General features: G+C 38.1%; 2 protein-coding genes across 2 annotated transcripts; one reads left to right on the top strand and one right to left on the bottom strand.

The window, feature by feature from the left end:
* The first annotated feature begins 831 nt into the window (after window positions 1-831).
* On the top strand, window positions 832-5,826 carry grhprb (glyoxylate reductase/hydroxypyruvate reductase b). The gene is made up of 9 exons (XM_065274998.2): window positions 832-1,063; window positions 1,693-1,823; window positions 1,911-1,983; window positions 2,060-2,176; window positions 2,294-2,382; window positions 3,921-4,025; window positions 4,114-4,249; window positions 4,336-4,466; window positions 4,730-5,826. Exons 1-9 carry the CDS (start codon window positions 897-899, stop codon window positions 4,849-4,851), a joined length of 1,071 nt encoding a protein of 356 aa, XP_065131070.2. The 5' UTR covers window positions 832-896; the 3' UTR covers window positions 4,852-5,826.
* Window positions 5,827-5,954: 128 nt separating this feature from the next.
* Window positions 5,955-13,538, bottom strand: zbtb5 (zinc finger and BTB domain containing 5). Its single transcript, XM_065254585.2, has 3 exons — window positions 13,407-13,538; window positions 9,136-10,218; window positions 5,955-9,028 (listed from the first exon to the last, which is right to left on the bottom strand). The coding sequence occupies exons 2-3, from the start codon at window positions 10,213-10,215 to the stop codon at window positions 8,000-8,002; spliced, it is 2,109 nt and encodes a 702-aa protein (XP_065110657.1). The 5' UTR covers window positions 10,216-10,218; window positions 13,407-13,538; the 3' UTR covers window positions 5,955-7,999.
* Between the last annotated feature and the right edge of the window lie 28 nt (window positions 13,539-13,566).

Below are 13,566 nucleotides of genomic sequence, written 5' to 3' on the forward strand. Positions count from 1 at the left end.
AAAATCAGTAATTGAAATTTGGCTCCCCTACTGATGTCAAAAGGGGATAATACCGCCCCTTAAACTGCACTATCCAACCACGACACTGCCATTTAGTGCAGAGATCAGCTCATTTGCATTTTAAAGGACACACCCAAAACGACACATTTTTGCTCACACCTACAAGGTGTCAATTTTAACATGCTATATTAAATTATCTATATGGTATTTTGAGCTTAAACTTCACATACATACTCTTGGGACACCAAATATTCATTTGACATCTTTAAAAAAGCCTTGTGAAATGTCCCCTTTAAGTCCCCCCTTGTCGACAACAATTTCTGAAGCACCTATTAGGCTACCTATTAAAATTGTATGTGGCATTTCATAACTACAAATATATTTTTTGTTATAAAAATAATCAAGTATTGGGAATATCTTTGTTTAAAAAAGTTTTAACTAATTTCATGGGTGTTTGTCTTATTTTGAATCATTTTAAATCATCTTGGGGCTCCTTTGGGCCCCTGCTGAGAAACACTGATATGTCTGAATTGTATTTTAGATGTTATAAAATCAGAAATTGCTCTACAGCTTTACTATTTCACAAATACTGCTTTTAATAAATACTCTGTATACTTATTATAGCCATGACATTTTTTAACTCGATTAATTATTGACTAAAACAAAATCAATATCATTGATACTAGAAATTGAGACAGGCAACATTGCTTAGTGGCCAGTTAAAGTACTTTGGATAGTAAAGAAAACAAAAACAAAACCTTTTGATCTTTTTTGCGTTGCGCATGTTGTCTGAAGAGTGACTGGCCACCCACTTGTTCCCTCCCCAAACTCAAAGTACCCTCTCACCACACAGCACCTGTAGTTCACGAACATCACTGTATTGTTTGATTTTGTTCATGATGTGGTTTAGTCGGATAGCGATCAGGAGACTGCAGAGGATTGGCGTTGAAATTGCTCCGTGCACCGCTGCCGGATTTCAGCGCGCGATGTCCACGTTACCGAGAGTTTATGTGACGCGTCAAATTCCGCCGGACGGCTTGGACATCCTCCGAAAATCTGGACAGTAGGTTTAAATTCCTCATCTACACAAGAAAACAAGTTTCTTACTGTTTCGTGGAAATTATATTTAATTTGGTTTTATTGGTGTGATGTTACCTGGCGAATGGGAACTGATTAAATCCTACTAGAATATATAAGGCCCAAAACAAACTACATAAAATAAATGTGTATTAATTTTAATACAAATGATGGTACGTAATCGTATTTGTAATAAAAACAATAAGAGTTTGTATTGATTTTACAACATGGTTTGCAATGACATTAAAGAGTAGTGTGCCACACGGTAGGCTATTGTTTGAATCCATTATAGGCAAAATGTGCAAGACACAATAATGTAAAGTGTTACCCCACCAAGTACCTAATATGGAACATATATTTTGTAAACCAAATATTTGTTCTGCACGTGATAACCAGAACCTCTGCCCAGCTGAAGTCACTCAGAGAAGAAAAAGTTAATAACAAACTTTTGACCCACAGCGCATTGTATGACCATTAGGTTGAAGGCTAATCTAATACCCTAGTACATTATTTCAGACTCTGAAAGATGTTTCTTTAAGGTGTAGACAAAATGAAAATTAGAACAGAATAATAATACATCACTAATTATAAAAATTTTTGCTTACCCAATCCCAGGGTGCAGTTTGAGATGTGGGACTCTGATGACCCTGTGCCCCGAAAGGAGCTGCTGAAAAAGGTCAAAGGTTGCGATGGGATACTGTGTGTACTCACAGAGAAGATCGATGCAGAACTACTGGACGCCGCCGGTCGGTTCACAGTGCACACAATGAACGTCACAGGATGAAAATTATACTTTGGTGACGTAGTTTAACGCAAATGTGTCAATATTGCAGGTCCAAATTTGAAAGTTCTCAGCACTATGTCAGTGGGTTTCGATCATCTTTCTTTGGGTGAGCTCAAGAAAAGGTCAGTTGTGCGAGTAAACTCTGAACAGGAATTCCCTAAAGTATTACTTGGTGGGATGAGTCTATGTGTTTTTCAGGCAAATCCGTGTGGGATATACTCCAGATGTCCTGACTGATGCTGTGGCTGAACTGACTGTTGCCCTGCTACTTACCACATCACGAAGACTCATCGAAGCCACCCATGAGGCTAAAACGTACTTTAACCAACCATTCACAATCACACCCCGCAAACACAATTTATAGGACTGATTCATTCTTATTTATACCGCGCATAAATTAGAATAAATATATAAGTGTGCATGTGTGTTTAGGGGTGGCTGGGGTACATGGAGAACTATGTGGCTGTGTGGCTATGAACTAGCAAACAGCACAGTTGGCATCCTGGGACTTGGGAGGATTGGTAAGGAATAGGGTGGCCCCCTGACTCTATATTTTCAATAATTTATTTAAAGGATAGGCCACCCAAAAATGAAATCGATCCATTCAGGAGACATACTGTACAGTACTGTGCAAAAGTCTTAGGCCACCATGCTTCCATTAGGTTTGTTGTTTTCAGAATGTGCTTGTAGCAGCTAGGAGGCTGCTCAGGTTGCAGGAACAGTACAATTTGTCCAGTTAAAAGTTGTCCTATCACTGAAATAATTTTAGAGACATTATTTAAAGGTAAAAAAACTACATAGTGTTGCTTTAATAAAAAGAGTGAAAAATAAATATGGATGGACATTAAAACTTTGCTAAAACACCAAAGCTGGTGATGGTGGCCTAAGACTTTTGCACATTACTGTACATGTAAAGTTGTTTGAAGGATTTTAATTTTGAGTTAATTTTGTATAATTGTTGTCAGTCATTTGTCAGTCAGGAATAGTTCACGCAAATATGAAAATTCGAGTCTCAAGATATGCAAGAACCAATGAGATTCAACGTTATCGATGTGCCACCATATTTTAACTTATAGTGTTAATCTGTATATTTTCATTGAAATGCGATGTATTAAACCCTAAATAAGATCAAAATATTTCTTATTTTCTCTCACAAAAATATTGTTTCACTTCAGAAGACATTTATTAGCACACTGGAGTCATGGATGTACAGCATTGCTGCATCCGAAACCGCCTATAGTAAGCGAAAAGCAGTAGGCAAGGCCAGTAGTATGTCCGAATTCATTGTATATTAAAAAAAAGGTACCTGGATGACCTACTACTTCCGGCAAGATTCTGAAGTGTTCATTTTATGGACACTTTACTATCCCGTGAGCCTCGTTCGGGAGAGGAGTTATCCAATCGAGAAGGAGAAAAAACATTGTTTTATTAAAAAATGTCAGAAAGCAGTACGCAGTACCCTTGTGGTTAAATTGCTCTTGTTTAACATCATTCCTCAATACTACATAGTACTGTTTTAATGGTCAATTAATCTAATTCAGTACCTACTGTCACACAGTATTCGATTTCGGATGAAGGGCATGTTTTTTTTTAAGCTTCGCTATGTTGCCTTCCATATAAGAAGATAACATGATGGCATTTTAATATAAATGTATTTGTTTGTGCTCAACATAATGGTAAGTTAATGTGAGAGAATTGTTATATTTGGGTGAACTATTCATTTAACTGAGTTACAAGCAAGTTGTTATATTTAAAGGTGGGGTGCCTGATCTCTGAAGTCAATGTTGACATTTGAAATCACCTAAACAAACAAGCCCCTACCCCAATAGAATCTGGACCTTCTTTTGATAGACCCGCCCCACACATACGCCACCCAGGCAACGATGTTGGCTAGTAGACACGCCCCCTTACTGCTGATTGGCTACAAGTGTGCTTTGGTTCTCTTCCAAAGTGTTTTTTCAAAAATCATGCACCCCGCCTTTAAAGAGGAGCAGCATTGTTTATAACTTAATATCTTTGATTCAAGTTCATTTTGAACTGTATTTGTGATGTTGGGTAGGTGTGGCCATCGCAGAGCGCCTGAAGCCATTTAAAGTAAAGAAGTTCATTTACACAGATGTGGTACCAAGACCTGAACTCGCAGATATGATACAAGCAGAATATGGTGAGATCTCACACACATACCTATAACTTTCACAGGTTATTCATTCTACAGTGTAAATCTATAATAATGTAGTACTTTGTGTGTTCAGTCTCCTTAGATGAGTTGGCGAAACAGTCAGATTTCCTGGCAGTGTGCTGTGCTTTGACTCCAGAGACTCAGGAGATCTGTAATAAGAATCTATTCGGTAAGATGAAGAAAAACGCCATCTTCATCAACACAAGCAGGTAACTATTTGTCCGAAACAGTGGCTCTTATCGATATATTCAGAGACTAAGAAAAGCCTTGATCTGATTGGGTTTTTATTGTTCAGAGGTGGTGTGGTTAATCAGGAAGATTTGTATAAAGCACTGTCCACCGGTCAGATCGCTGGAGCTGGGCTGGATGTCACCACACCTGAACCACTGCCAACAAACCATCCTCTTTTCACACTCAAAAACTGCGGTATGCATGCATGCACGCTCTTTTGTAAAGGTTTTATTAAATATTTGACCCTGGCCGTGAAATCCAGGCTAAAGTCTCGAAGTATGAGATTAGCATCAGAGTTAGATCTCATTCTAGGATGGTTTACGTAGAAAAGAGTAAATCACAAAAATGACTTTAGCTGGGTTTTCATAGACTGGGTCATACACGTTTGTAATAAACCAATATATGACAAGCCTTGACGTAAGCATGCTGCTTATATCTGTGTTTGTATGTATGTACAGTGATTCTTCCCCACATTGCCAGCGCTTCCTACACCACCCGGAACGCCATGTCTGCGCTTGCTGCCAACAACCTGCTAGCTGGCCTCAGAGGAGAACCTATGCCTAAAGAACTTAAGCTTTAGAGCAAAACACAAATAAAACAGTTAAAGGGACAATTCACCTTAAAATCCTAAAAATTAAAATTCAATTAATGGTTTACTCACCCACACTTTGTTTCCAAACTCTTTATGTGGACCAGATTAAAGTTACTCACTAAGGGGTGCTTTTCCGGACAGGACTTGAGTCAAGTCCCAGACTAAAATATGCATGTTTAAGCGGTCTTAACTGAAAACAGCTTGCACTGACATCATTTTGTCTCATGATGCACACTAGTAATGTTTTTTTGTCTGTTATGTTTGATAAAACGACTTTATTTACATAGTAAAACCAAGGCCTAGCCCTGGCTTAATCTAAACCCTGTCTGGGAAACTGACCCTAAAAATATTAAGCACCACTAAAGTTTTCAAGTGCATTTCACACATTTACTTGCACATCATGTTCCGTCACAAAATATTTTTATTTTTAGGTGAACTATTACTTTACAAGATTAACAATGCTGAGCCCATGTTTGTGAGTACACAGACAAGGTCCACAGTCTGAGATCAATGATCTACAAAGAGCAAACTCAACGAAGTCCAGCCGTCCCGGAGGTCACCCAAAAGTGAAAATTCAAATTGTTCCAAACCTGTATAAATTTCTTTGTTCTGCCAAAAAAAGTTAGATATTTTGAGCAATGTTTGTAACCAATTAGTTTTAAAGCACCATTGACTTCCATAGTATTTTTCCTTTCTACTATAGAAGTCAATGGTGCTCCTGCTTCCTACTTAATTATAAATATCTTGCTTTGTGGTAATCAGAACAAAGACAGGTTTGCAACAACATGAGGGTTAATAATGAATTTTAATTTTTAGGTGAACTATCCCTTTTACAAGACTTGCAGTTTATTATTATACCTGTGTGCCTTTGGTATTTTTGTTTTAAGACATTAAAATATTTTTTCCCATTTCTAATCAAACAAATGAATAAATGTTATTAATAAAACAAGGTCTAACATCTCATTTCATTGATGCAAGTACATTTTTTATCCGGTAGAAAAAACTAATGTTAAACACCAACTTGTTGATTTCTTAACTTTTGACATCAGAATTAAGCCTTAGTACAAAAGATGACATTAGGCAGTTGTTTAATTTCTATGGCATTTTTTGTTACGTTTTTTTCTCATTTTACAGTTGAATTTATTTATACAGTTAACACGTAACATGTACAATACATTTAAGGTCAACTTTTATCTGAAAATCAATGCGAAAGTGATGTTGACATTTTGATACAGTCTATTTTGTTATACGTCCTACAAACAGTTAAATAAACATTGATGTTACAAAACACACAGGCACAGTCGTACAATCTAAAGCCATAAAGAATTTCCAATGTCAGATGTAACTTTTTGGTCAAGTATGAGGTTATGAATTACCATAATTATAACCTTTAAGTTGATACAATCTAACAAGATTTCAATTGGCACAATATATACCACATTGTCAACAGCTGTAACAAGTTATTAATACAATCCGATAAAAGACGACAAATGATAAAAGTAGCTTTTTTACAGGTCGGAATGTGTTGATAAAAGCAGCTTTTAAATCTTGTGAACAAATATATACAAACATCCCTCAATACAGTATCAAACACAACATACAAGACAACAATTCTCACAAAACACTAGAACATGACCGTTATGTTACAAACAACTCTAAATAGTTTCCATATTTAATCACAAATACAATGACTGAACATCATCTGTGCATTTACAGCACAGTAAACATGGTTCATTTTTTAACCCACAAATCAAAACATTAAAGCCTTAATGTTGTAAGGTACAAATTTTACATAACCATTCTTATTGTCCTCTGGAAGGGACATTGACATTAACAGCCTTTACTAAATGTAAATTTGTAAATTTAAAAGAGCTACAAATTTGTTTTTCTTAATGTCTTCAATATGAATTTCATTATTAGGAACATGTTTTAGCTAATATGGGAAAAGCATAACCTACCCTAAATATTTTTTAGATTAGGTAACAAGGCTATTTGTCAATTCTGATATGGTCATGTTTACTTTAATAATTTTAAAAACTATATAGCCTTGTTCCAAAACCTTGCAAGCTGCCTACTTAAAATTATACCTATAGGATGCCTTACAATACTAACTAGAAAGCAAAGCATGCCTCATTTTGGTCAAATTCTACAGCAAAGCAAGCTCACTGATTTTGGAAAAGAAAGTAAAAGACGGAAAACGTAAAAGCAACTGTCTGTTTCCTTTTGATGCTTGGGATCAGCTTTTAGAGAGGCTAAAACACTTTAATATTATACAACAGATTACTGTATAAATATAACCTCTGTCAAACACAGAGGGTTTGGCTAAAGGCCACAATTTATTTGGAAAAAAGCTAGGATCATTTCAGCACCTGCTTGAGACACTTAAAGCAGGTGTCTTTCATCTTTTCATTTTTGACACATTTGGTCACTTAAATGAATTTAACAGCTTAATTAAATGATCAACAACACAGTATTTTTTTTAAAGTTACTAAGCATGTTAAAGGAATAGTTCACCCAAAAGTGCATTCATCCATCAAAAACTAATCCAAAGTTATTAAATGTTTTCCGATTTAAAGTGATGGGTTTTCTAAGGTAATATTTATATTTCATACTTTACAGACTATGGCCATATGCATGTTCACAAGATAGTTGAGGTCAGGCTGGAGGCTTCTGACCCAACATTACAAAAACCCACAACTTTAATTCGGAAGATATTTAATAACTGTATGGATCAGTTTTTGGGTGCACTTTTTGTAGCATTAAAAACGGGGCACTATCCAATGCTATTATAAAGCTGAAAAGAGGATATTATTTAATTTAATATAACTCCAACTGTGTTTGGATGAAAGAAAAAAGCCATACACACCTAAAATGGCTTAATGGGCAGCAAAAATATGGGCTCATTTTAATTTTTTGGTGAACTATGCCTTTAACAAGAGCTCTACAGAGATGAAACCGTTTAAAGAGCTACTACTTGAATGAATACATCTGGTTATCTTTACACATCATATACCACCAAGCAGGTGTCAAGATGTAATACTGTGTTGCACAGGTCTTTGTATACAATCAAGTTAGCGTGGTGCAAACTAAATGGTTTTGCCGGCCATCTTAAGATGGTGTTGGCAGTGCCTGGAAATTAGAGCAGGGCATTAGACATATCGTTGCCTTGCCATCGTAAGCAGGTTGTTTTCGAGTGCTTGTACAAGTGACTGGACTGACTAAAGCGTTTGCCACATTTCAGACAGGCATACGGTCGCTCCCCGGTATGAACTCTGATGTGTTTCTTGCAGTCTGTGAGAGTGAGGAAAGTCTTACAGCAGATCTTGCAGGCATACTTCCTTGCTCCCTCCACCACTAGTACGTTATGCTCCGAAAGGGCTTTCTTGCACTTCGATAGGACATCCGCAGAAGCCCTGGTTAACTGGGGTAACGGGTTCAAATTGGAGTTGGCAGCGTTTTGACCTACAGAAAGAGAAGAATCGAAGTTTACCCCATTCAGAAGCATTGAGGAGGAAGAGGAAGCAGCATCTTGCTGCTGAGCACACTCCATGTGCATTGAAGCACCTCCCGCTGAAACCTTGGGAGCAATACGTCGGTACGTGTTGCATCCTCCGGCCCCACCCCTGGTTGACCGAGGGAGGGTCTGCAATCCCAAAATGTTGCGTTGGAACTCCAACGCAAGCTGGTCCACTGATCCACCACGAGACGTTAACGAAGAGGACGACGCTATTCCATCATGCGCAGACCGCAGGAGAGACTCTGGCTGCAGGTCGGAGCAGACCTGCGCCTCCCCCGTCAGGAGGTGCAGTGATGAGGAAGATGCAGCGTTGACTGAATCGGCTGAGAAGAAAAAGCGAGAGGAATCGTGGTCCGCCTGAAAATCTCCAGTTGTGGTGTTGGGAACGTTGTCAATGCTACCGGCAAGGTTAGAGGACGCCGCTCTGCCGGCAAAGCTCTTCGCACCCAAGAAACTGGAGATGTGTAATCCGGAGGAATCTAAAGCATCGCTGCAGGAGAGCTGCTCCACTCTTCCGTCTCTCTCTCCCGCTCCTAATCCTTTGTTTAATCCTCCTAATCCAGAGCTGGGCTGGGGGTCGGAAAAGCTACGGTCGCTGCCCTCAGGACTCAGCTCCAGCTTTTCGCCAACTGCCCCCACCTGAGGAAACTTTGCAAGAAATATATGTCAGATGGTACATGCAAAAATGGCAACACCCAAGAAGAAAATTGATAATTAATAACCAACTGCATTCGCACCAGCTTTATATGAATTACCTGATCACTTCCTTCTGCTTGGGAAGTAACATCACTTGTCTCATCCACAGCCTCGGGTGAACTCAGCGGCTCACTCTTCACCACAACTTGCATGTCCTGCTGTTGCTCCTCCTCCCCACCTCCATTCTTTATCTTCATTCCATCAACACGGTGGTGCCCCACATCCGGATACTCCTCTTTACGCGGCAACAGCAATGCTTTTTCTGCTCCGGCTCCCCTGCCCCCATCCGACTGGCTGGGAAGCTGCATGTCCTCATGCGTCAGTCCTCTTCGATAGTCATTTTGCTCTAGCAAACCATCCCCAGGAATGCCCCCAGCGACGACTTCATCCACAATTTTACTATGGGAGTCCGGTGAAAAAAGCTCCTCTCCACCATCTCTGACCTCTCCCTCTGCCACAATTCCATCTACCTGTGAAGAAATACGCGGTCGCATCCGTTCAGAAGTCATCAGGCCCAAGGGCTGTTTACGCTTCAGGAAACGTCTTGTCGGGTGAGAACCACGCTGATCTACCAACCCGCTCGCGCACCCCATACCCGTTCTCCTCCCGGCCCCTGATCCCCCATCTTCAGTTCCACTCAGGGCGGAGCTTACAATGTTCAGGCCAAGCTGCTGCAGCAAAAACGAACGTTGTAGATGAGAGTTAGCTGGTACCTGCTGCTGCTCGGAGTGATGCTGGCTACCACGCTCTGCTGGAGGAGACATGGGCAGAGTACGGGTAGTAAGGTAGTGCTTACAAGCTTTCACCACGGCGTTAAGATGCAGATGAGAAGCGGCCAACAAGACATCCATTACATTACTCTCCCCTAGCATTAGCGTGGATGTGTACATCATGTCCATAAGCGCAGCAAACGCTTCAGCTGTCACCACCTCAGAGTCCAGGTGGATCATCCTCGTGCTAGCATCTCCATCAGCAGCGGTGAACAAAGCTCGGAAATGTGTGCTGCAAGCTGAGAGCACAGCGCGGTGGGCCTTAAAATGACGGCTGCCTACCATGATCACGCAGTCACATAGCTGTCCATGCAACCTCTGGAAGTTCAGCTGTTGAAATATCTGCTCAAAGTGTCCTGGGAAATCCATGACCTGAGAACAAATTGAAAACAGATAGAATTGGCCAAGTGTATTTTAATTATCCAAACGATTTGACATTATTGTGCTACTTCCTCGAAAGTTTACATCCAAGAGCTCTGATCTTCGAAGGGTTTAGGGCATAGGGATATCACTTCCGATTGGGTTCAGAAAACAACAACGGTCAGCAAAAATATTTTGAAAAAACAAAATCACTGCATCCTTTTTTAAAAATCTTAAAATCACTGGTAAAACTAATAGATTTGGCACACACACAGTAAAAAAAAATCAATATATGTTAAACTTTTAACTTTCTTTTATTGTTTGATTGACATTGAGACACAGACTGTTTTTAGATCTACTGTAATGCAAGGATTTGTATTTATCCTAATATAATGTAACACATCAGATATTTTTCCCCAACAGTTAATCAAACATTCAATTAAGACATAACAGATTATATCTGCATGAATTCTTGGCAAAACAGATATTTTTAAAACTGTAATTCTGTTTATGTATGCATATAGCGGAGTTGCGTGCCTGTGTCCATATGTCAGATGTGTCAGTCAGCGCGAGGAAGATCGTTTTCGAGTCTTTTCGCTCTTAATAACTATTTTAACATCAAGTAAGTCCTGCACTTTATTTTCTAATTCCTGCACGTTTTCAAACCAAAATCTTAGACTCGCAAGTGGATAGACACGCATCATTTGTATTCCTTAAGCATTTAGGACGGTACACCTTTCAGAAAAACGTACAAATAAAGATCATTTTAGACATTTGATGACTATTTACGGTCTAAGGCTGCGTCTCAATTTATACAATAACGTGCTAGGCCTAGGTTCAGAAATTGCTTGTTGCGTTAATCGCAAGTTAAAGGTGGGATGCATGATTTTTGAAAAACACTTTGGAAGAGGGAGTCGGGCTGACTACTAAAACACACTTGTAGCCAATCAGCAGTAAGGAGTGTGTCTACTAACCAACATCGTTGCCTGGGTTGCGTATGTGTGGGGCAGGTCTATCAAAATATGGTCCAGATTCTATTGGGGTAGGGGTGTGTTGGTTTAGGTCAGTGTTTCTCAAACTTTTTAAGCCCAAGGACCACTTTATCTTCCAATTTTTTTCTGAGGACCACCTAACAGAATCCCACTCTAACAAGCCCCCAAAAAAACAACAAAATAGAAAGGATAAGCTAAATTTAAGTTTAATATGCAACTTTTTTAAGTCAAAAAATACTTTTTTAACACAAATCCAATGCTATGTTCAGAAATTAGTATATGAATTTTATTTCATTTGAAAAAGTAAATGTGAAATTAGTTACAGCTTAATATGAACAACAAACTGCACATGTGAAAAAAACTGCAATTAAACATACTTTAACAGCCTAGGTCCCACTTAATGTCATTCCAATGAGCCATTAATTTAAAACTGAGTTGGTGGGTATATGAAGTCTATGGTTGAAACTATGGTAACAATAAATGCTGAAAAAAAAATTCCCCTTAATGTCCAAAATCACTGAAATTACAGGGATTTTACACATGAAACAAAAACTAGTACATTACAAAACTAATACATCTGTGTGCTTTCAGTTGACGCTTGATCTTTTCTTTTGACTCCTCTTTGGTTTAGCCACCGATCCATTTTTACGTTATTAAAACAGAAAGGCAAGAACTGATATCACAGTTTCACAGGTGCATTAAAAATCTACTTAAATAAGTGAAGATTGTATAAACACTTGCCTAGTTTAGGTCATCTTTTGGCGGACCACACTTTAAGAATTACTGGTTTAGGTGATTTCAAATGTCAACATTGGCGTTCAGAGATCATGCACCCCGCCTTTAATAAAATTAGTGTCATTAAAATAAATTTAAGTGAATTCATTTTATTCATTAAATTAATAAAATGAATTAACGTTAATTAATGCGTAAAGTTACAATCTCCAAATATAACCAAGGCCTAGTCCTGGAGTAATCGTAACCCTGTCCGCGAAACCACGCCTATAACTATAAATTTTAGTACATTCTTTGTCCTAAAATCCGCCATTCTGCTTGGAATAATCTGATCAGAATAATCCTGATTTTTTTATCTAGTGTATCCCAGTCTTACTAAAAAGTGATGAACAAGGCAAACTGATTATTTGATTCAGATCAAAACCTAGATTGAATTTTGTGATCTAATCCAAATTCAGAATCCTTTTGTTTTGAACAACCCATTTTCAAAATTTAATTTAATCCAATGGCCAAAATCCTATCAGATTACTTTTAAACATCTGGGCCCTGTTTATCTCCCTTGTTGTTTTCTGTCCTCAGTCCTCCTTTCACTATCCGATTACAGAAGTATCTTAAGATATGGGTTTAATGTATCAGTTTAATATCAAACATTTATTTTAGGAAATTCTAATGTTTTCAGAATCTTTAATAATGCTTTAAGTAGCAGTAACAGAATAATAAACAGCCTTAATTTGTCACATCTACTTATGCGAGGGTATACATTTTTAACATAAATAAAAGACAGAATGTTAAGTTACAATACTTGTTATTATTATACAATAAAATAATATGTTTTCATCTTCAAACACTTTATGATGCAAGTGTTTAGTTTTGCTTCATGTGAATAGTTTGGTCCGACAGTTGTTGGTATTACCACAACTTTACTGTAAAATAACTCATCATTATGAATTCTGAAGGGTCTAGAGATGCATAAACAGTACTTTGCGAAAATTAACCAAGGTTTATTACAGCAACTCTAGTTTACTATCTATGGTATGTGTAGTAAAACCATAGTAACCAGAAATTTACCACAGCTATTATTTTATCATAGTAGACTAGTAAATGTTACACAATCCTAAGTGGTCAGAAACCAAACCAGAACAAAATACCAACCAAAATGTGCAATTTATACCTTAATTTATACATAACGTAACGAATAGATAGCAGATTAAAGCAACACGTTACTACAAAAAGGAGACAAATAATTTTCTGCTTTATGTGTACAGTAGAGCTTATTTGAGATATACATCTGTAACATCATACATACGAATTAACAGTAAAAAAAAAAACCTATAAAACCGATATAACCACATGCAAGTGCTTGTTAATATTTATTTGTCGAGTCCATCGGTCGCAGTTTAATTGTGTGACAGATAAGTTAGAGGTATTAGTTATTTTAAAGGTAAATGCTACCGTGTTAGCCGCTAGCTCAGTTACCTCAGTGGTTATCAGACAGGCGCTTTCTCTCCGTGTATATTACGCGTCTTCAAACAGGCCGGGTGTGTCCATTGACTCCATCCAGGAATGAATGTAAAATATATCCATGACAAATTAAACAATTCATTGCGCGGAGACTGGTCTCTCCACAACTGTTTGC

The sequence above is a fragment of the Paramisgurnus dabryanus genome, chromosome 4, assembly GCF_030506205.2.
Source record: "Paramisgurnus dabryanus chromosome 4, PD_genome_1.1, whole genome shotgun sequence".
In the NCBI taxonomy this organism is placed as follows: Eukaryota; Metazoa; Chordata; class Actinopteri; order Cypriniformes; family Cobitidae; genus Paramisgurnus; species Paramisgurnus dabryanus.